The following is a 20,846-nucleotide window of genomic DNA, read 5'->3' on the forward strand; positions in this document are numbered from 1 at the left end:
TATCATGTCTGCTTCCCTGTTTAGGCTTACAGCTTTTCCATGGAGAGCTCTGTGACTTTGAGCCATCTTTTCATCGCAGAAATGAGAATTTCTTGGCCTGGAAAGTGCCCTGAAGCTCTGCCATGTTAGGACCCTATGTTGATAACAGTCAGGTACTTGGGGAACCAACCATTTTCTTTACCTCTAGTAGAAATCCATGCCCCTCATCTCATTTTCAAATGTTTAGCCTATGGATGAGTGATGCTTCATGAATGATGCTCCCCAGCTCTGTCCAATTGTACAAAGAAAGCCACACTAATGGATTCTTCTTAAGTGCTCAGTCCACTCTGCCTTCTGGGTACAGTGTTGTTGAGACATGTTAAGTCCTCATCTCCATCACAGCCAAATAAAAATATAATGTAAGAAAATTGTAGTCATGTGCTGGTAGGCAGGGGCATGGATAAGACCTTCAGCTCCTCTTCATATCTGTTACCCTCTAATTTGTTTTTTATGAATATATGACAGCTTCCAAAGGAATTAAATCCTCATCATTCCCATCCAGAAGCCTCAGGCCTTCCTTGGCCTAACTTTGGGGCCCTGTGTCTGTACTGACCTGCTTTGCTACAAAATTAAGTTGGTCCTGCTGCTGCAGTGACAGGACTTTCAGGAACCTCAGGATCATCTTTCCTACAATCCCTTTAAACAAATAAGAAACCAAAAACCAAAACTGAATTTTTTGTTGCTAAGCGCTCTTTTTCTTTATCAGATTGATCAAAAGGTCTCCTCTATCATCACCTGGCCACATGAAACTTTTGAGATGCAGTCCAGGAACCTGCAAGAACGAGAGGAGTTGGGCTCACACCTGAGCACTTTGCTTGGGGCACTGCTGCCCAGCGGTTTGCTCCAGAAGTGGCTCCAAGGGGCTGAATGGGAAGCAGGAGGCCATTAGGACCCAGAAGCTCTTGGAGCATCCTGCTTTGCCGGCTGCCTCTCACTGCTCACTGCAGTGGTTCAGGCTTCAGCAGCCTTGGAGAAGCATCAGCTGAGAGGAGCTATCACATGGGAGCCAGGAGCTGCTTAGCAAAGGTAGGAGTTGCCGACTAGGCCAGGAATGGGGAACAGACCCAGGGCTTGGTGGGGAGTGCTGTGGTATCTTACAAAAAGGCTGCATTCCAGGAACAGCTCGCCCTACCTTACAGTGGGCAGTTTTGCCAGGGGGTGGACTGCCAGGTATCCCAAAGGCAGTATTGGGGTGTGGGCATCTATGAAGCCTAGAGATGGGGGTTGATCATCACTTGCTGGCAGGAGTAGCCACATTCTGCAACAGAGAGTGTTCTACTTCTCTTTGGCTCTGTGTCATAGAGATGGGTCCCCCGTGCTAGGAATGAGTCCTTCAGCGTCCAGGCTGATAGACAAACATGACCTGAACATGGGTGGCTCTGCTTGGGAGAGGTTTTGAAGCTCCCTGGAAATCTCTGCTGGCTCAGGAGGGGCACTGAAGGAAGGCTAGGTTCTGATCCTTGGGATAGAAGCACTGTATCTGAGAAACAGGTGCATATGAATTCCAGAGACACCTCTATGGCCTTGGGTTGGACACTTATGTGCATTTTGCATCCTGAAACACGGATTATATATAACTTGACCATGTCTCCACTTGTGGCCAGGCCTTAGTTCCTGTGGTGACAAACCTTTCCCATCCTGGAGGTGAGGGGGGTGATATTTGAAGGAAGCAGGAGGAGGATGAGAGCATTGGTGGGGTTGGAACATGATGACATGAGCTAGGAGAGGAGTAAGGCTCTCTGGATTTTCTCTGTGAAACTGTTATACTATGGCCCTTCCCTCTATGACCCAGTTGGTCAGTGAAGAGGGAGTGCCCAGTAGTCTGGTGTTTGGTCTGTCTTCAAGGAGTAAATTGGCATCCTGGAATTTGGACCTCATTGTAGAAATATTGGCAATACTGAGGGACCTATGAGAAAGACAAATGTCCATTACTGTCTTGCCTAGGACTCCATCATGGCTTCACCGCACTTCTCTACATGGAAACCATGTCTGCTTCCCTCAGTCTGGGACCCTAATTGGGTATTGCTGTCTATCTACCCATGGTGAGCCTTTGCTTATGAGAGGCTGAGAGTTACATCTTCTGGTCCCCACTTGGTAGGCAGAAGACACTGAATAAATCCTGGCCTGAAAAGTAAGGGACATGTATGGTTCCTTTGATATTTCTGTCAGGCACTTTTCTTGATAAACTGTCTTATGAGAAGCTGATGTCTCCACTTTTGTGCCCTCTCTTCATCTCTGCAGAACCTGAGTTTATGTGGCCATCTCAACTGTGAAATGAGCTTTCCACTACTCCTAGAGAGAGCCATGTCTCCAGGAACTCATCCAAAGTCAGGGTGGTCTCCAATCCTGGAGTCTGAGCTATCCTTTCCAGAAGCGAGTTCCCTGGTGGGCACACAGATGACTGATTGAGTATTCTTGGAGTATGTATTAGGGGGCAGGGATTCAGCTATTCAATTTGAGCCTGACTCAATTCAAAAATTACATTGAGCACCTTTTGCTTGTATGGTATGTTAGAAATTGTATAAATTAAAATTGAAGGCAGCACCAAACCCCCAGAAATTGTAAGAGTACTGCGGAGGAAAGAAGGCCCTGATAGCTGGGTAGTCCTCTTCACTGCAGTCATAGAAGTGATAGGTTTTTAAATTGAGCAACCATCAGGCTCTCTGCAACCCAGGAACTCACAGAGTAATGAAATGTTATGTGTAGGAACTCTATAGACGTTATTCAGTCCAATTCTCTCAGTTCACAGATGAAAAAACTGGCCCAGAGAACTTTGGTTTACAGAAAGGCCATCAGACTTGACATGTTTGCAATTTGGTACTAAGTTGTATAACTAAGCATGCTATATTGAGGGAATTTGCACTGCAAGAATGATATAGGCAGGGCCAAGAATATAGTTCAGTGGCCCAGTGCCTGCCTGGCTAGTGCAAGGTCATGAATTCCATTCCCAGTACCAAAAAAAAAAAAAAAAAAAAAAAAAAAAAAAAAAAAACGATATATGTAAATTAAAACAATTACATGCAAACTCAATATTGATAATGGCATACGTAAAACATATGTGATCTACCACTTGATCAGAGATTTTTATTTCTTCTAGTCTTCTCTGCTTTATGTTCACTCAATTCCACAGTCGCTTTGCTCTCTCCACCTCTTTACTACTTACCTCTTACATGGGCATCTAGTCCCACTCCTTGTTCTGTGAGCATGGTAATAGCCCAGAATATCAAGATGGCTTTCAGTCAGGAATCCCAAAGGGTCAGCATCAATGACTAGAGATATGGGAATTGGGGAATAGAAGGAAGAGGAGCAGCTCCTCTTGCACTGGCAAGAGCACAGTGGCCTTCAGAAACTAAAGAGTAGGTGAAGAAGGGCAGCTTTCAAGTGAGTTATGACCTTCTAGCCTTGGGAGCCCATGAGGATGGATAGACTGACCTCCTAGTTTCCTTCTAGCTGAGACATTTTGCGTTCATGGATCCTTCTCAAAATTTCCAAAGTGGCAGCTCTTTAGGGAGGTGGTGATGTCAGAAGAAGATAAAGCTCAGTTCCTCTTACTAGGTAAAAGACTTAGAGCATTGAAAAACATTTTTAGTTGCAAGTCAATGGTTTGTTGGACGTCTACTGTATTCCAACTAATATAGAGGGCGCCTTCATACACAGCATGGCACAGTGGGCAACAGGACTGTCTTGGGGTCAGGCCTTGTCACTTACTAACTATGTAACCTTAACTTCTCTGGACCTCAGCTTTATCACTGGAAAAGTAGAAATAAGAATAATATCTATTTCATAGGATTGTATGAGGATTAAAATGAGTTTTTATTTTTGTTGAGTGCTTAGAACAGGGCCCAGCATGTGGGAAGCACCATGTAAACATTACTGCTTGTGCTTAGTATTGTTATTAACAAATCACACTGGACTCTGCAAACATAGTTATGAAGTAGATACTATTCCCTTATTTTACAGATGCCTTTTTGAGAAACTGGAATCTGGAAGAGTGGCAGAGTTAGTAATGCCCAGAGCTGGGACCAGAAGCCAAATTTGTGTTCCTTCTACTTCCCATCCAAAGAATACCAGAAATTGGAAAAGTCACATAAGCAACTTTAAAACTGGGGCACTGTCCCAGAACTCAGCAAGACCCTGGGAAAGGGAGACATAGGATTTATAATCCCTGAATAATGGCCTTTGGAAGGGACAAAGATATGGAGAACGGAGGAAAGAAAGTGGAAAACGAGCCAGAAGCTACTCACAAAGTGGAGTGCTGCTGAGTAGCCAGGGCTCCATTTCTCTCACTCTCCTGCTTCTTCCCAGGCACCAAGGCCGACCCTGGAGCCACCTCCTGCCAGAAAGAGCGGAAGAGCTCCTGAGCCTATGGCCACCTAGCCTGGTGCTCTGTCCATAGAGGAGCCCCAGTCCTGAAGGCTGGTGATAAGAGGCTGTCCAAAAGACTCCCGAAGTTCCCCACGAAATTGGGAAGCCTGGGCCTGGGCTCACCATCCCAGGGTTGTGGACTAGGATGGGGGATGGGCCTGTGACAGGAGGTGCCCTGGGTGTCCTCTTTCGGCCCCATGGAGTCCTCACCCATCCCCCACTCAGCAGGGAACTCTTCCATTTTGGGGAGGGTTCCTCAAACTCCAGGTCCCTCCACTGCCAGTGAGGTCCCAGAGGTGGGCCTGCGGGACATAGCTTCAGAATCTGTGGCCCTCTTCTTCATGCTCCTGCTGGACTTAACTGCTGTGGCTGCCAATGCTGCTGTGATGGCCGTTATTGCCAAGACGCCTGCCCTCCGAAAATTTGTCTTTGTCTTCCACCTCTGCCTAGTGGACCTGCTGGCTGCCCTGACGCTCATGCCTTTGGCCATGCTCTCCAGTTCTGCCCTCTTTGACCATACCCTCTTTGGAGAGGTGGCCTGTCGCCTCTACTTGTTCCTGAGTGTGTGCTTTGTCAGCCTGGCCATCCTCTCTGTGTCAGCCATCAATGTGGAGCGCTACTATTACGTGGTCCACCCCATGCGCTACGAGGTGCGCATGACGCTAGGGCTGGTAGCCTCTGTGCTGGTGGGTGTTTGGGTGAAGGCCCTGGCCATGGCTTCTGTGCCAGTGTTGGGAAGAGTCTCCTGGGAGGAAGGCGCTCCCAGTGTCCCCCCAGGCTGTTCACTCCAATGGAGCCACAGTGCCTACTGCCAGCTTTTTGTGGTGGTCTTTGCCATCCTGTACTTCTTGTTGCCCTTGCTCCTCATCCTTGTGGTCTACTGCAGCATGTTCCGAGTGGCTCGTGTTGCTGCCATGCAGCATGGGCCACTGCCCACATGGATGGAGACACCCCGGCAGCGCTCCGAGTCTCTCAGTAGTCGATCCACTATGGTCACCAGTTCTGGGGCCCCGCAGACCACTCCACACCGGACGTTTGGGGGAGGGAAGGCGGCAGTGGTCCTCTTGGCTGTGGGGGGACAGTTCCTGCTTTGTTGGTTGCCCTACTTTTCTTTCCATCTCTACGTTGCAATGAGTGCTCAGCCCATTTCAACTGGGCAGGTGGAGAGGGTGGTGACTTGGATTGGCTACTTTTGCTTCACTTCCAACCCTTTCTTCTATGGATGTCTCAACCGGCAGATCCGGGGGGAGCTCAGCAAGCAGTTTGTCTGCTTCTTCAAGCCTGCTCCAGAGGAGGAGTTGAGGCTGCCTAGCAGGGAGGGCTCTATTGAGGAGAACTTTCTGCAGTTCCTTCAGGGGACAGGCTGTCCCACCGAAAACTGGGTTTCCAGGCCTCCACCCAGCCCTAAGCAGGAGCCACCTGCTGTTGACTTTCGAATCCCAGGCCAGATAGCTGAGGAGACCTCTGAGTTCCTGGAGCAGCAACTCACCAGTGACATCATCATGTCGGACAGCTACCTCCATCCTGGCCCCTCACCCCGACTGGAGTCATGATGGGCTGTTGGACACCTGAAGGGAGATGGGTTTGAGGGCCAGTCATGGTCACGAGGAGCGCTTTGTGGGACCACTTTTCCAGCTGTCTGGGTCTGGGTCTGGGGTCTCCGCACACAGCTTTTGCTTAGCATTTCCTGGTTCAGGACCAGAGCCAACAGGATGGACATGTGGCAAAAGCTTTAGACTTGGCCGACCTTTGATTACTGGGGGAGGGAACCTGGGTATGATGAGACGGTGGCGAGAGGAAAAGGTCACAAAGGTGAGGTGAAGCTATCAGCTGGTGAAATTTCTATGCCTCAGGATACAGGGAAATACCCCAAGGACAGGAGTTGCAGGATTAGGGCAGCAGGCCAGATTTGGAGTTATTCTGGGGACCACTGAGGACATTTTGTTTTATAGGGCAATAATTGCACCCAAGCAAGGCAAGAAAATGACCTATGTCTTCGGATTTCCTTACTAGGTTTAAAAAGAATGCAATTGCAGCCAGGTGTTTCCCTATGAGTTAGCAGATCTTTTTCTAGTTTTATACCTGAAAATTTCCCTAAATGGAGAGGACCAGCAGGGTATACTCTTCCTAGGTTTGGTCAGAATCAAGGGGAACTAATAGTTAGGGTACGTGTAATAGAAGACAGGAAAGGTGACTGCAATTCTCTGTCACACACAATCTTCAGGAAAAGTTTTCTGTTCTATTTCGTTTCTGCATATAGGAGATCAAGTGTGGAACTTGATCTCAGCAGAGAGAAGACAGGATGGCCCTTTCTCCCTGTCTTTTAGAATGAATAACTAGAAAAATTGGGGGTTGGATAACTGAGGGTGAGGGTTAGCATTTGAATTGGTACAGTGGCTTGATACAAAGAGAACACATAAATCACCCTGATCAATAATCCTAAAAATCTTTTTTTTCTAGGACTGGCCTCCCTGATCTCTCTCCTCATGGCAGTGACCCATCTCCAGCCCCCTGGACAATCGGGTACAAAAGACCAAGGTTGGGCATGGGAAGGGTTGGGTATCCATGGTCCATTAAATTCCTCCCTGTTCCCATTCATCACTCTCAAAATTAGCTTCAATGGCAAAGACTTAAATCTCTCTTATCTGTATCCCTGGGTTGGAAAGAGAGCACAGAAGCCTTTTATTGGTTAAGAGTATAGGAACTATGTTGACTGGTATTGGTAGTAGTTCTTTTTTTTTTTTAAAGACAGATCTCACTATATAGTTCAGGCTGGCCTTGAATTTGTTATGTAGTTCAGGCTGGCCTTGAACTTGTGGTGATCCTCCTGCCTCAGCCTTCCAAGTGCTGGGATTACAGGCAAGCCTGGCTGGTAGTGGTATATTCAATGGAGAGGGAAAAATTCAAGCTGGACAACACCCCCATCTGGGGCCACCTGTCCATCTCATCCCCCTTCACTGAATTCAGTAACACAAAAGGACCAAAGAGAGCCAAGGCAAGGCTAGAGGGTGGTGTGGCCTATATTTGAACAAATTATTGATATGCTGAGCATCAAAGGGGGAAAATGGTGTCAGTGGGAGTGGGATAGTTTCCCCTTTGAACAGCCAATAAATAATTTTTATGATAAAGGTACACTGATATCAACATTGACTCCTTCAATTCAATTCAATTCAATTCAGTGCATAATAATTGAATATCCACTATTCCCTGGCATCTACAAGGAGGATGTGTATTTACTGCCTTCAAGGAGTCCATAGCCTAATTTGGTAGATACTTAGTATTTTTTTATAGAGCATTTAGACCTGATAAAGCACTTAAGAAACATATTGGAGAATATATATCCATCGTTCTAGTTTCTGAGAGTTCATCTTAGTATTAAAGGCTTCCTGAAGATTGTGGCAAGTATGAGGATTGTAAGTGAAACATCAAATGAAACTGGGCAAACAGCCTTTTCCCTTTTGAACTAGGAACATTTCCAGGTTTTTGTCTTCCTACCCCTAAACTGTTCTAGCTTAGTGCCTATCATAGTGAAGACATCCCTTAGAAAGAAAGTATATATAGCAAGGAGTGTCCTTTGCAAATAAAACAAAACAAAAACTGCCTTTCACCATAAATGCATACCTAGGAATTTCATTAGGGGAGAAACTTTCAAACACTTCTAGATCTAAGGGATTACCAGCAGATGGCAGTGTAACTCCATTGGAAATAGAAAGGTGTGTGTATGTGGGAGGGAGAAAAAAGGAGGGCATCAAACATTGCTTGGCAGCCATTTTGTTAATTTATTTTGCTTTTGTTGTTTGACATTGTCTTTCAACTCTTCCTTTACATACATCAAAGAAGAAAGTTTTTTAAGTGCAAGGATATCTCTAATTCAGGCTGAGCTTACCTGTCACTGTGATCTCACTGGCATTTACCACAGAGTTTGACATATATGGTGTTTTATTTGACATTTATTTTTCCCTGTAAGAATGGATCATGAAGAAAATAAAAGTTTATCTTTTTTATGCTGAGAATTTTCCCAAAAATTTTTGCTATGAGCACTTTCCAGAATTTTCAAGTAATCAGGCCAACTTGATAAAGTTCAGTACATAATCCTTAGCTCTGAAAAACATACCTGAGCAAAGTCCAACCTCCTTAACATACTGAAGAATCAACAGGTGGAGGAAACAATCATGTCAGATACGTTTTCCTACATTCTGCTGGTACTGGAGTGATTTTCCAGCCTTGATGAAAACCATAGATTTTCTGTTTTTAGGTGCCCTAGACAACATCCTTTAGAAGGCATGGTTTTAAAAAAATGTATGTGTGGAGTGAAATTGTAGTCAAAACTTGGGTCTGCCTACTCACTGTGTGAAATTGGGAAAGCTGCTTAACTCTCTGAGCCTATTTCCTCATCTGTAAAAATGGGGATCATTATTACCTACCTCACAGGGTTGTTGTGAGGATTGAAATGAGAGTTGGAAGCACCTAGCCATACCTGGCAAATAGGTACTCAATAAATACTGGTTTTTTTCTTCCCTTTCCTCTTGCCCTTTTTCCCCCTAGAAGTACTGATAATGGTAATGCAGTTCCTTTTATGTTAATCATTTGGAAATGAGTGGGAGACTTTTCAAACTTTGAAGAATTGGCATTTATTGATGTTATGGTGGAAAGTGCTTAAAGTAGCTCTAATATCTAATTAAATGGTTGTAATCAATGAAATCAGCTGGGCATGGTAGCACATGCCTGTAATCCCAGCAGTTGGGAGGCTGAGGCAGGAGGATCACTGTGAGTTTGAGGCTGGCCAGGGCTACATAAGGAAGTTCAAGGCTAGCCTGAATTACACAGCGAGATCTTGTCTCAAAACATCACTATATAGATCTTTCTGTTGGGTCCTTAGATCCTGAGTCTAGATTCTGTTAGGGAAATAAAGTATTTTTTCATTGTAGGGAAAGGCTTTAGGGAAAGCAAAATCATCCTTCTCCCTACAATGTATAGTAACTGTGGAGCTATTTGACAGAAAAGGTAATTTAGGGCCACTTTTGCCGTAGTTTAGGATTATCAGTTAATGATACCAGTATAGGCCTTTCATGGGCATTAATTTTTAGGTGATTAGAGTGAGAGGCAATTTTTATTACAACTTTTTGTGTGGTTATCACAATAGGACATTTTCATAAGAGATTTAAAGGATGTAGTTTTATTTTTTGAGAGTAGGGTGTTAAGTTGACTTACCTTGTTGAGGTCCTAAATTCCTAATGTAGGATAATTTGGTTTATATTACAGAGATGGGCATCATAAACATTTTATGGATGAACTACACACCTTTCAGGTTAAAGAGATCTACTAGTGATTTCAAAGCAGCCTTTTGCAAACAAAGGCACTGGGCAAATCTTAAGTCCACAGAAACGCATAAGTAGTAGCATATAAAGACCAAACCATATCTTAAGAGGAAGAGAAGGCAGAGGGGCAGAGGACAGAGCTAGTCTTAGGTATGACCGGTGTTAACAGACCTCAGATGTAAGAAGTGGATAGTGCCCAACCTGGCCAGTTTGTTCTCATCCCATAGATCAGTGAGACAGTTTAAGTAATTGGGGAAGTGCTCTGAATCTCCACAAGCAGAGACCCAAGAAGTTTTCCAGCCAGAGAGAATGCCCTAGTAGAAATTATCCTGGGAACAGGGGGCTCTTATTTGGGAATCCGATGTCCTATCCCACAACCCGCTGTATGACCTCAGGAGCATACTGTGTACTAGAGGCCCCAGTTTTTTTACATTTATCCAAATCAAGTAGCCGAAAAGATAAAGGGTACTAAGACTGGCTGGTGCACAAAGAGCCAGAGAGAACCTCGCGGTTCCGCAGGACCAGCGCCCCTCCTGCCGACTTCCGCTTTTGGTCCAGACTAGTCTCCTAGAGCAAAAAAGGTTCGCGCGGCACCGGCCGCCAGGCGTCGCCGGAAGTGTCGTAAGCGCCGGATGTCCGGTTCCTCGGGCTCTGGGGCTGCTGACGGAGAGGGCCGCCGCCCCGCAGTAGACGCTGTCTAGGCCAGCGAAGCCGCAGTTTCCGCGGTGTGTGAGTGAGCTCCGGCCCAGTTCCCTCTCTCGCCGCCGTCATGGGCTGCACTCTGAGCGCCGAAGACAAGGCGGCGGTGGAGCGGAGTAAGATGATCGACCGCAACTTGCGGGAGGACGGGGAGAAAGCGGCCAAAGAAGTGAAGCTGCTGTTACTCGGTGAGGGGCTGGGGGCGGGGCTGGGGTGGTGGTAGAGGAGCCTGGCATTTTTAAAGCGTCGGCAGGGTCTGACCGGGGCGGTGAGAAGAACCCCACAGGGGTCGGGAGGGCGTGCCGGCTACGCGGCTGGGTGTTGGGGTTGGTGGCCGGCGCCGCGGAGGGCGTGATGGTGGGGTGGGGCTTTGAGGTTTCGGGAATTAGCCTAGGCGGTGTGTGTAACTCCGGGCTGGGATGGCGTTTAGGAAAGAGAATTTGAGAATGCAAGGAAGAGGTGGTAATTACCAGGGAAGGTTTTACAGTGGGTTCGAACTTGCTGGTTAAAAGGAGGACGCAAGAATATATGGTGGCGTTGAATAATGGTTTGTGAGTTTCAGCGTAATTTTATAGGACAAGATAAAGCTGGACGGCTTGAATGATTAAATACGAGAAGCTGGGATGGGGTGGTCACATAAAGACTCCGTCATTTGTTAGAGAGTGAACAGTTTGAACTGTTAGTAAGGTGGAGGCATTATCCAGGAACATGAAACGTAGGTGGTTGAGGTACGTGGTAAATTCTTAGGTATAAAGGGAAGTCCTAGGAGGCAGAGACGTTTATACTTTTTCACCTTTCCTAGTTTAATTCTCTTAATATTTTATAATTCCTATGTTTTTTGAAAGGGAGAGGGGATAGAGTGCGCTGAAGAAATTCAGATGGCTTGTTTGAGGTATGTGATTGAAAAGCTAGTGGACAGAAATTGGTGGGAGTCATGTACAGTGAGAATGGAGTTATTTTAGGATAAATTGTGGAATTGGACATACTTATTGTAAGACTAAAGGGATTGTGTATTTATTATAAACTCGTAGAGAGCTCTTTTATCCGTTTTGGTCACTTTAAAGCCAAAACTGCCTTCAGGACTACTGTAGTTTACCTGATAATTGTTTTAAGTGGTATTTATGTGCAGTTAGATGCATTTTACTTAGCATGATTCAGTTTACAGCTTTTGACAGTCTTAGTAAATTGTGTAAAGTACTCTATTAATTTACCAATAAAATCGTGCCACATTTCTTCATTATTTTTATTTTCAGGAGATTTGTCAGGGGAGTCATGGTTTCTAAAAGCAATAGAATTTTAGGTCTTAAAACAATCGATTTTTGAGAAAAAGGTGTCATTTTGATGGAAATGCCAGATTTTCATGGTGTAAAGTGGACCAAATACACTTGTCACTGTAACCCAGGATATGCTAGAGTCTCTTTGTGTTAACATAGATTATAGAAGTTCTAGTGACATATTTTTTTGGATACAGAGTGTTGTGCATTGGAGTTTTGAATACCTGAACTCCCAGAAGGCATGAGTTCAATCATGGTTCTAGATAGCCACTATCGGTATTACATATGACTTCTATGGATGAACACTGTCCTGAGCACATAGTAGGTGCTCCTTAAACAGCATGAGTCAGTTAATGTTGGATGCTAGTTCTTGGGCCCTTGAAAAGAAGTTTAATATAAAATACAACACTTGATACCTGCAATTCCAGCACTCTAAGAGACTAAGGCAGAGAGTTGCAAGCTCATTTAATGATTTAGGGCAGTGATGGGAAATCCTTTAGAGCTTTTAATGATAACAGATGTGTGCCGTAGTTGTCATGGGTTTACCAACACTGATTTAGGGAGACTGTTTTAGACTGTTTTCCAAAAATGGGAATGGGGAAGGAATGTGGCTCATTGCCTAAAACAACAAAACCAAACCTAACAGAAGAAACAAACAAACAAAAAATGCCATAGTCTTTGCTGGTGTGCGGGCATATGCCTGCAATTTCAGATGCTCAGAGGCTGAGGCAAAAAGATCTGAAGAACAAATCCAGATTGGCAGTTTAACAAGATCCTGTCTTAAATATCAAAAGGTCTAGAGTGCAGCTCAAAGGTAGAATACTTGCACACCATGCATAAGGTCCTTGTTCAGTCCTCAAGCCAAAATGAAACAAAATCCCAAAACACTTAACGCATTAGCATTTTTATATTTACCTATTGGTTATGAAATTGAAGATATAGCCTCATCTTTTGAGATTAAAGATGTATTGCCATATTTGTGAATGATTTGTTTTACACTTGCCATCAGAGTACATTAGTCTCTTGTAATACAGTTGTATACTGTGAGGCTTTCTTTTAGATGGTAAGATTTGACAGAACGTGGATGTACAGAACTTGGGCAAGCAGAACTTGTTCAAATGTCTAGAAAAATCTTTATTCAGAATTTATAAATAGTGCATTTAATTAGCAGTTAAGCACGTGGTAACTTACAGAACTTAAAAAGCATTTAAATAAAAATACTAAAACATTTACCAACTTTTTTTGTTTTTGTTTTTGTTTTTTTGGTACAGGGTCAAACTCACAATCTCAGGCTTGCCAGGCAGGCCCTTATGCCACTGAGTTAAATCCTCGGCCCTTTATTGTTTTTTTGGGTTTTTTTAGTATTGAGGTTTGAATTCACATGCAGGCACTTATGCATGTGAGCTAAATTCCCACCCCTTAACTTCATTGTTTTCTGAGAAAATTTTTTAAATATAGTATTTTTAAGCAAGTAAATCAGTAAATTCAAACACAGTGCCAAAATAGCTGTTTTTTCTTGGACCATAACATAATGGATGTATGAAATTAAAATTATGTTATGCTATTTCTATAAGTAAAATACATCTAACATAGTATAGAAATAATTTATTTTTCCCCTAGAAAATCTTCAATATATACACATGGGGTTTCTACTTTATCTCTGTAAGACTATCCAATTTAGTTTAAGCTGAGATCTATCCTTACTCTTATCTGTCTTGGCACATAATATATTGTTTTCCTTACAGGGATGTAGTTTCATATAGTGATTAATTTCATGGACTCTTGAGATGGGCTTGGTGGTGCATGCCTGAGGTCTGACCTCTAGGGAGGCTGAGGCAGGAGGATCACTTGAACTAATAGTGAGACCCTATTTCAAAACAAAACAAAAAAAAAGCATGGACTCTGAAGTCAGACTGCTTCAAATTTTAATTCTTCTACCCATAACCTTGGGAAAATTATTTGCTTCTCTCTGCCTTAATTTCTTAGTCATTAAAATGGAGAAAATGGAGATACTTCACAGAGTTGCTATGAGATTTAAATATGATACTAATTGTAAAACAGAAGACAGCCAGGCACCTAGTACAATCTTGATGAACATTTAGCTTTTACTGTTAATAAGTCTAGGTGAATGTTATAGATTCCAGATGCTATAGCAATTCAAATCAAGAGGCTAGTGTAAGCTAAACTGAGGAAATTTTCAGTGTTTTAATTCTTCCTACATTATCTTTGGGTTGAATTATCCTTATATGTTATTGATGATCTTGATATGCTAAATCACAGTTTCTATCAAATAAAGTTGTATTATGGAAAGTTCCCTAACCAATGTGTAGTAAATAAGATTGCATACAGGTATGTTGTTTGCATATTTTTTACTGTGTTCAAATTTTGAATCACTTTTATAACTTTAGAGTTTTACAACAATCGAGATAATACTTGAATATTTTTGGTGTGATTCCCTCTGTAAACTTACCAGATTTGTAATTCAAAAAAAACCTGAAGGTTTATACCAATTAAATATTTAATATCTGTGATACTTTGTATTTTTATTTTTCATGTAATAGTGTCATAGTATGAAGAAAAATATTTTACCAAATCCCCCTTTTGTGGTGAGAGGAATAAGATCGTATTGCTAAAATTAAGCTGCAGTCAGAATTGGAATACTACTCTAAATTCTATATTATACAATTGACTATACTTAGGCTTGCATATAACTGACTGGATATACTTATAAAAATAAGACTTGATAAATATGCTATTATATACTCATGAGATGACATTCATTATGAGAATGTTAGGCATTTATTTGGGATAAGGGTCTAGAAGTTAAAATTTTTTGTGAGGATTTATTACGTATCTGGGTGGGGGAATGGCATAAAAAATAGAAATAAGCATTGCAAAAAATTCTTTTTGATAAACCCTTGTTTATTCTTTGTGTCTTTCTTCTTCTTCTTCTTCTTTTTTTTTTAATCGGTACCGGGGATCGAACTCAAGACCACGCACTTGCAAGGCAGGCGCTTACACGGCTGAGCTAAATCCCCAGCCCCGCTTTTTAGGTTTTTTGAGACAGGGTCTTGCTGTGTAGTTCAGGCTGACCTTGGACTCACTGTGTAGCCCAGGCTGACCTTGAATTTGCAGGAATCCTCCTGCCTCAGCCTCCAGAGTGCTGGGATTACAGGTGTGTACCACCATGACCAGCAATTTTGTGTCCCTTATTTAAGTGCCTTTATCATTTTTGCATTCTGAAAATACGGTCTTTTTAGGACCATGTATCAAAATGCGATCTTTACTAGCCATACTATTCCTATAAATAATGATAATCATAGAATTGCATACTTACTTAATACTAGATTTGACAGGGCATGTAATTTTATAATCACGGCTGCAGCTGTTTCTTTAAAATTTTTCAGTTTGTTGCACTTACTTGATTATTACAAAAAGTCTTAGTTTTTGGACAGTTGTCTGTGATAAAAGTGATTCCTGGTCTGGAGACCTTTCAGGGTTTAGTGAAAGTTGAAGAAGTGCTGAACTCTTTACTCTGTCCCTCTCATGCGTTGTTAAGCTGCTGCTTTGTCTGATTTCTTGGGAAAAGTTAGTTGGTGAGTCTCCGAAATACTTCCTTTTTATCCCACTTTCTCTCTCTTCTTTTCTTTCTCTAATTTTTCCATAGCGTGCGTTTTTTCTTTAACCTGGAATGCCTGCATCAATCAGGACTTCAGATGACCCATGGATTTTCTAAACCTGTTAACAAGGTTTGTGGTTATATGTATTTTTCTGGGGAAAGGGAACCATTTTTCCCCCATTAAGTCCTTCAACAATAACCCCCCCCCCACACACACACACATGCACACACACTGGGAGTTTAACCCAGTGCTTTTGCATTGAGCTCCAACCCCCTTTTACATCTTTTTGTTTAGTTTTTAGTCAGTGTCCCGCTAAGTTGCTTGGTGCTGGGCTCAAACTTGTGTTCCTTTTGCCTTAACCAGGGATTGTAGGTATTCAACACTATGCCTGGCTTTAAATCCCTCATTTGTGAACAGATAAAAAGCGCCATAAGCAGATACAGGCAGATTATCAGCATCCCAGCAAAAATGGAATGTTTAATATGTAAAAGAAAAAACGTAGACATTGTGAAGGGTATAGATGGAGAGTTTCATATTTGCTGTTTTAGAGGACAGTTTTTTTTTTTGGCGGGGGGGGGGGTAACCAGGGATTGAACTCACGACCTTTTCACCACGTAGGCTCTTAGGCGGCTGAGTTAAAACCCCAGTTCCTTAAAGGACAGCGTTAATCTGGAATTTTTTCCCAATACTGGAGATTGAACCTAGGATCTCAGTCGTGCTAGGCAAGCTCTCTAGAGATTTTTGTTCGTTTGTTTTTTGCTTTTGAGACATAATCTTGCTAAATTGCCTAGGCTGGTCTTGAACTTGTGATCCTTTGGCTTCAGTCACCTTGAGTAGCTGAAATTACAAGTGTGTGCCACCGAGCTTGGCTTTACTTGGAATTTTTGAGAAATGTTTTCTATGCTTAAGATGGCCCAGGTCATTCTTTTTTCCTTAGTACATTTATGTAGTTTTTGCTGCCACTTACTCTAATTTAAAAATGTACAGTACAAACTTGTTTTTCCTCTTCTCTTCTGTTTTGAACTTTTCCTGCCCAGCTGTGTTGAACTTTTCTGGTATTTAGGTTGAAAACTGCAGTCATTTTAAACTCCCTTTTTCTTCTCATGTCTTATAACCAGACTTGCTAAGTCTTATGCCTAATTCATTATCAGATTCTTGATTATTTTAGAGACCAGCAAAGTTTAAAATAGTTTTTTGATAGACCCAGAATACAGAATTTTATAGTTTTTAGCAAACATGTAAAAAATATCTCACTGTGGTCCATTATGATTACTATTTGGTTGTTTTTCTCATAAAACTCATAAAACTTTTTCTGGTGTTTTAAACTATTATCTGTTCCTATCCCTTTGAAAACTCACGGTACTTTTTGTGCTGCTTATTACCTTTTAGTATGTTTATAGATCTACAGTGTAGCTCCCTCTTAACTCCTTGGTTCTTTAGGCAAGGAGGATTAGGTAGTTCTCATCTTTGCATCTGTTACAGGTTCTAATATAATATAAGGGGCTGTAAGGGGTAGGACCATTCATACAAGTACACATAAAGGAGAAGTTTATTGACAGGACATGGTACTGTAGGTGATTTTATAGGTATTAGACATCCATGGATAGATAAGAAATGAAATACAACAGGTCATATATTCATGGCTCATGATGCATATCCTCCCTTTCCATTCCTTCTAGAGTAGAATAGCTACTTGCTCTGTTTACTGGTTAAGTCATCTTTTCATATCAGCTTTCTCTGCTCATATATGATACTTTTCCTCTCCCCCTACACTGGTTTTCAACTTCGGGGTACTGATACACTTTTGTGACTCACATACTGCCAGACTTGGTGGTTAAGTGCTTTGTGTTGTCTGGGTTCCTCATTCCAGATACCTGGGAAAGAGTGTCAGATTGGTCCAGCTTTGTCAGATACCCATCCTCATTCAGTCATCTGTGCTTGTGAGTGTGGGAGGTTTCATGAAGTATCATGACTTTTGTAAGGTTGACCTTTTCAAGGACTGAGGTGGGTGAAATTCTTTGTTAAAAACACATGCCTAGGACTAGGGATTTAGTTCAGTGGCATAAGTGCCTGCCTGGCAAGCTCAAGGTTGTGAGTTCAGTCCCGGTACCAAAAAACAAGCAAATAAAACACAGGGCTAGAGAATTAATGATTAATAAATAGATGACAATGTGTGCCACCTAGTAAATACTCATTAAATGTAGGTTGAATATGGATGAGTTGGAAATATGGAAGAACTAAATATATCACTGGTTTTATTTTTCATTAATTCATCAGAACATATCTGTTCATTCTCAATATTGTTTTATATAGTTGGGAAATATAATTAAATTCATCCTTTAGGTACAGGTGTAGGATTCTCAGCACCTATTATCAACATACTCAGCTCAGAGAATAGTTTGTCAACTGAATTTAATTTACCTTTGATTTTCATTTAGAAATTTTAAAAACATAATAATATGTATTTTCCAGGAACATCACCCTGTTTTTTCTTGCTAATTTCTCCTCTGCTACTTTTATAACCACCAAAAAATTATCCAAAATTTAAGAAAGGAATAAAACAGTATTTTGTTCCTTATTTTAATCTTGTTAATAGATTGTTTTCTTAAGAAGATGGTGAAATTATTCAGCAAAGTAGATTTTGGGCATAGATAAGATTTTAGCTATCTGGGCCCTTTCCCCTCTTGTTTAGTTAGTTTTAGTTTTTTGTTTTTTTAATTGTAGAGTGGGGCTATAGGGGAAGCAGGAAGAGCTGCTTTAAATACTAAGGAATTGGAATATTGGCAATAAACACCAAAAAATAAGAACATTGTAGATCTCATAATGAGAAATAGCTAAAGGAATATCTATAAAATGTGTTCAGGATGCTGAAGTTCATTTTAGGATTTGTTTTCTGACAAAATAAAATGTATTTCTTGTTGAGCATGATGGTATACACTAGTAATCCAAGGTACTTGGGAGGCTGAGGCAGGAAGATTGAAAACCCAAAACCAGTCTGGGCAAATTTATGAGACTTTGTCTCCAGATAAAAAGAAAAAAAAAAAAAAAAAAAAAGAACAAACAAACAAACCAGACCGGGAGGTATAGCTCAGTGGTAGAGTGCCCCAGGTTTAATCCCCAGTATCAACAACAACAAAACATTTGAATTGGTAACTTGATTCAGAAATAGGAGATACAGTAGTATCTGAGCTCATGAACTTAATTTGTTCTACAATTTTGGAAAGGATGGCCATGTTTGTGTTTGTGTGGGTAAGATAGTGGTGGTCGTGGTTGTCACCCAATACAGTGCTTGCAAACATTGCAAACAAAAGCATTTGTGAACTGAGATACCATTGTACCTTGTGATATAATGCAAAGGGCCTGGAAGTTGGGAGATTGTTCAGATTTTGAGTATTTTTCTTTGAGTTGGTGAAGGATTTAAATTTTTCTCAGGAGTCTTTTGATTATATAGTTAATACATTAACCAGATGGAATGTTTAGCATATTATAAAAGGGGCTATTTTTTGTGTTACTTCTCTTATTCTTGAATTTGAAATTAGTTTCAGCATCACAAAACTGCTTGGGAAGATAGTTAAAAACTGACATTAGAAACCCAGAAGACATTTAAATAAATGAGTACTTACAATGTAAATGTTCAAGAGTACAAAGGAAACAAATTCTGTCATTTGATTTTCCCTCAATTTTAGTTGTCTTTGTCTTAGTAAGTTCTTCTGCAGTGTTTGAGTTGGAGTTGGAGTTGGAGTTATCCGTAAGCTTTATCTATTCAGGCTATCCTGTTGCAGTACCTGCTTAGTGATCAGTGTTATCATTTCTGTAATACAAGCTGCTTGAACTGAATAACAGTTGTGTTAGGATCACAGTTGTGCTTTTTGATTCAGTGCCCTATATAAAAGAAATATCCTTTTTTTGCTCTTAAGTTGTAAAAGAATTTAGTGTATTTGATGTGAACTAAGATAAAAAGGAGGACGCTTGGAACACCATATTTGATTGTACCTGAATAGTGGTTGAGAGATCTTAGAAACAAGTTTTAGGAGAAGCTAGTCTTTAGACCTAAACTCCTTTGAAAGTCGATAATGTACTCATTGTTTTTTCTAGCTGTTCATGTAGTCTGCAGTTGTTGAATCAGGCATGTTTTGCCACGATCAAAACATAGTTTACTTGCATATTTAAATTGTGTTTACATCTGCTTTTATTCATCTGGCCTATTAAAACTTACTATACCAGCCATCTAGGGTTCTTTTAAACCACACATTTAAAATTAGCAAGGTAGCCAGGTATGATGGTGCATATGTGTAATCCCAGCACTCCAGAGGCTGAGGTAGGAAGATTGCTTTAAATTGAAGACTAGCCTGGGCTTCATAGTGAGTTTAAGGCAAGCCTGAACTGCACAGTGAGATCCTGTCTCAAAAAACAACAAAAAACCCCAAACAAATTAGCAAAATCATCTTATTTTCCTATAATGAATGTTGTGTGACCTATTTGCATCGGGTCAATACTAAAAACTTCCTTTATCTTTTCAAGTTGGATTTTAAAATTATACTATAACACCATTACCTATTTAATAAACATATAAAAATTAGGCATATCAATACATGCCTAAAACAAAATTCAAATGCAATTATAGTCCCACAGCAAGTTCCTAGAATTTAATGGAATGTTGCAAAGGTAGTGGGGAGTATCTGTATGCACTTCACCTGGTTTCCCTTAATTTTGACATCCTACTTAATCATGGTGTATTTGTTGTTACCAAGAGATTAACATTGGTATTAATGTTGGTTAAACTTTTATTTAGATTTCAGTAGTTTTCCCACTAATGTTCTTTTGCTGCTCCAGGATCCAATGTAGGATATTACATTACATTTAGTAATGGCTTTTTATTGAACTTTTGATTTTTAATATTGCATTATCCAGAGTGAGACTCATTTATTATTTATGATTGTCTTATATGTGTAAAGGTACATTTGCAGCTTGGAAATAGATAAAATTCTTAAGTAGATATACAAGTAAAGAATGATAGTATATATGTAATATGATTACAGGAGTCAGTTGTGGAAGGAGAAAATTTATATCAGAGCAGTCCCCCAAGAAGAGGTGACATTTGAGATGGACCTTGAAAGAGAGAGACCTTTTTTTTTTTTTTTTTAACTTTAGAATGACCTTTTTTTTTGGCACTAGGGATCAAACATGACCTTGTGCCTGTCAGGCAGGTGTGCTACTGAGCTGTAGCCCCAGCAAATAGGACCTTTTAAAGGAGACACTGGAGACAACTGTATCCAGAGATGATAGTGTGCACAAAGGCTCAGAACATGAGTGAGCAAGTAGATTTACTAGAACAGAAAAGGGTTGGTATAAGGAGAGTGTTAGAGAAGAGTCTGAAGAGGCCGTTAGAGGATTTAGAGAGTATTCGTTTGAATTTTTAGTAGATATCTTTAAAGCCAGATTTTATTACACACAAATTTATGTATCTCCAAGTCTAGAAAATAGCATAGTTCTTTTTTATTGTTTAGATTTGTTTATTTATTTATGCCATT

The 20,846-nt window shown here is 41.1% G+C and overlaps 2 protein-coding genes across 5 annotated transcripts in view; both read left to right on the forward strand.

Moving 5' to 3' along the window:
* The first annotated feature begins 763 nt into the window (after positions 1-763).
* On the forward strand, positions 764-8,923 carry Gpr61 (G protein-coupled receptor 61). 3 transcript variants are annotated; one of them, XR_010049529.1, is made up of 3 exons: positions 764-1,065; positions 4,000-6,216; positions 6,865-8,923. XR_010049529.1 is itself a non-coding variant. In XM_023561330.2 (2 exons), exon 2 carries the CDS (start codon positions 4,602-4,604, stop codon positions 5,955-5,957), a length of 1,356 nt encoding a protein of 451 aa, XP_023417098.2. In that variant the 5' UTR covers positions 764-1,065; positions 4,000-4,601; the 3' UTR covers positions 5,958-8,923. The 3 variants fall into 3 exon arrangements, 1 of the variants encoding a protein (XP_023417098.2); XR_010049530.1 differs by lacking the exon at positions 764-1,065 and adding an exon at positions 1,078-2,424; XM_023561330.2 differs by having other exon boundaries at positions 4,000-8,923.
* A 1,441-nt stretch (positions 8,924-10,364) lies between these two features.
* The window catches only part of Gnai3 (G protein subunit alpha i3), a 37,070-nt gene continuing 26,588 nt past the window's right edge, over positions 10,365-20,846 (forward strand). The window contains exon 1 of one of the 2 annotated variants that reach the window (XM_005007752.4): positions 10,365-10,609. In XM_005007752.4, the coding sequence (XP_005007809.1) occupies positions 10,492-10,609 (118 nt within the window). In that variant the 5' untranslated portion in view covers positions 10,365-10,491. The remainder of the gene's footprint in view (positions 10,610-20,846) is intronic. The other variant, NM_001172955.1, reaches the window with a different exon arrangement.

The sequence above is a fragment of the Cavia porcellus genome, unplaced genomic scaffold (assembly GCF_034190915.1).
Source record: "Cavia porcellus strain 051 isolate PalLab524CR breed Dunkin Hartley unplaced genomic scaffold, mCavPor4.1 scaffold_1, whole genome shotgun sequence".
Taxonomy (NCBI): domain Eukaryota; kingdom Metazoa; phylum Chordata; class Mammalia; order Rodentia; family Caviidae; genus Cavia; species Cavia porcellus.

What these genes read in the sequence shown, in the direction of transcription:
- Gpr61 (XM_023561330.2), top strand. Translation starts at nt 4,602, where the DNA reads ATGGAGTCCTCACCCATCCCCCACTCAGCAGGGAACTCTTCCATTTTG.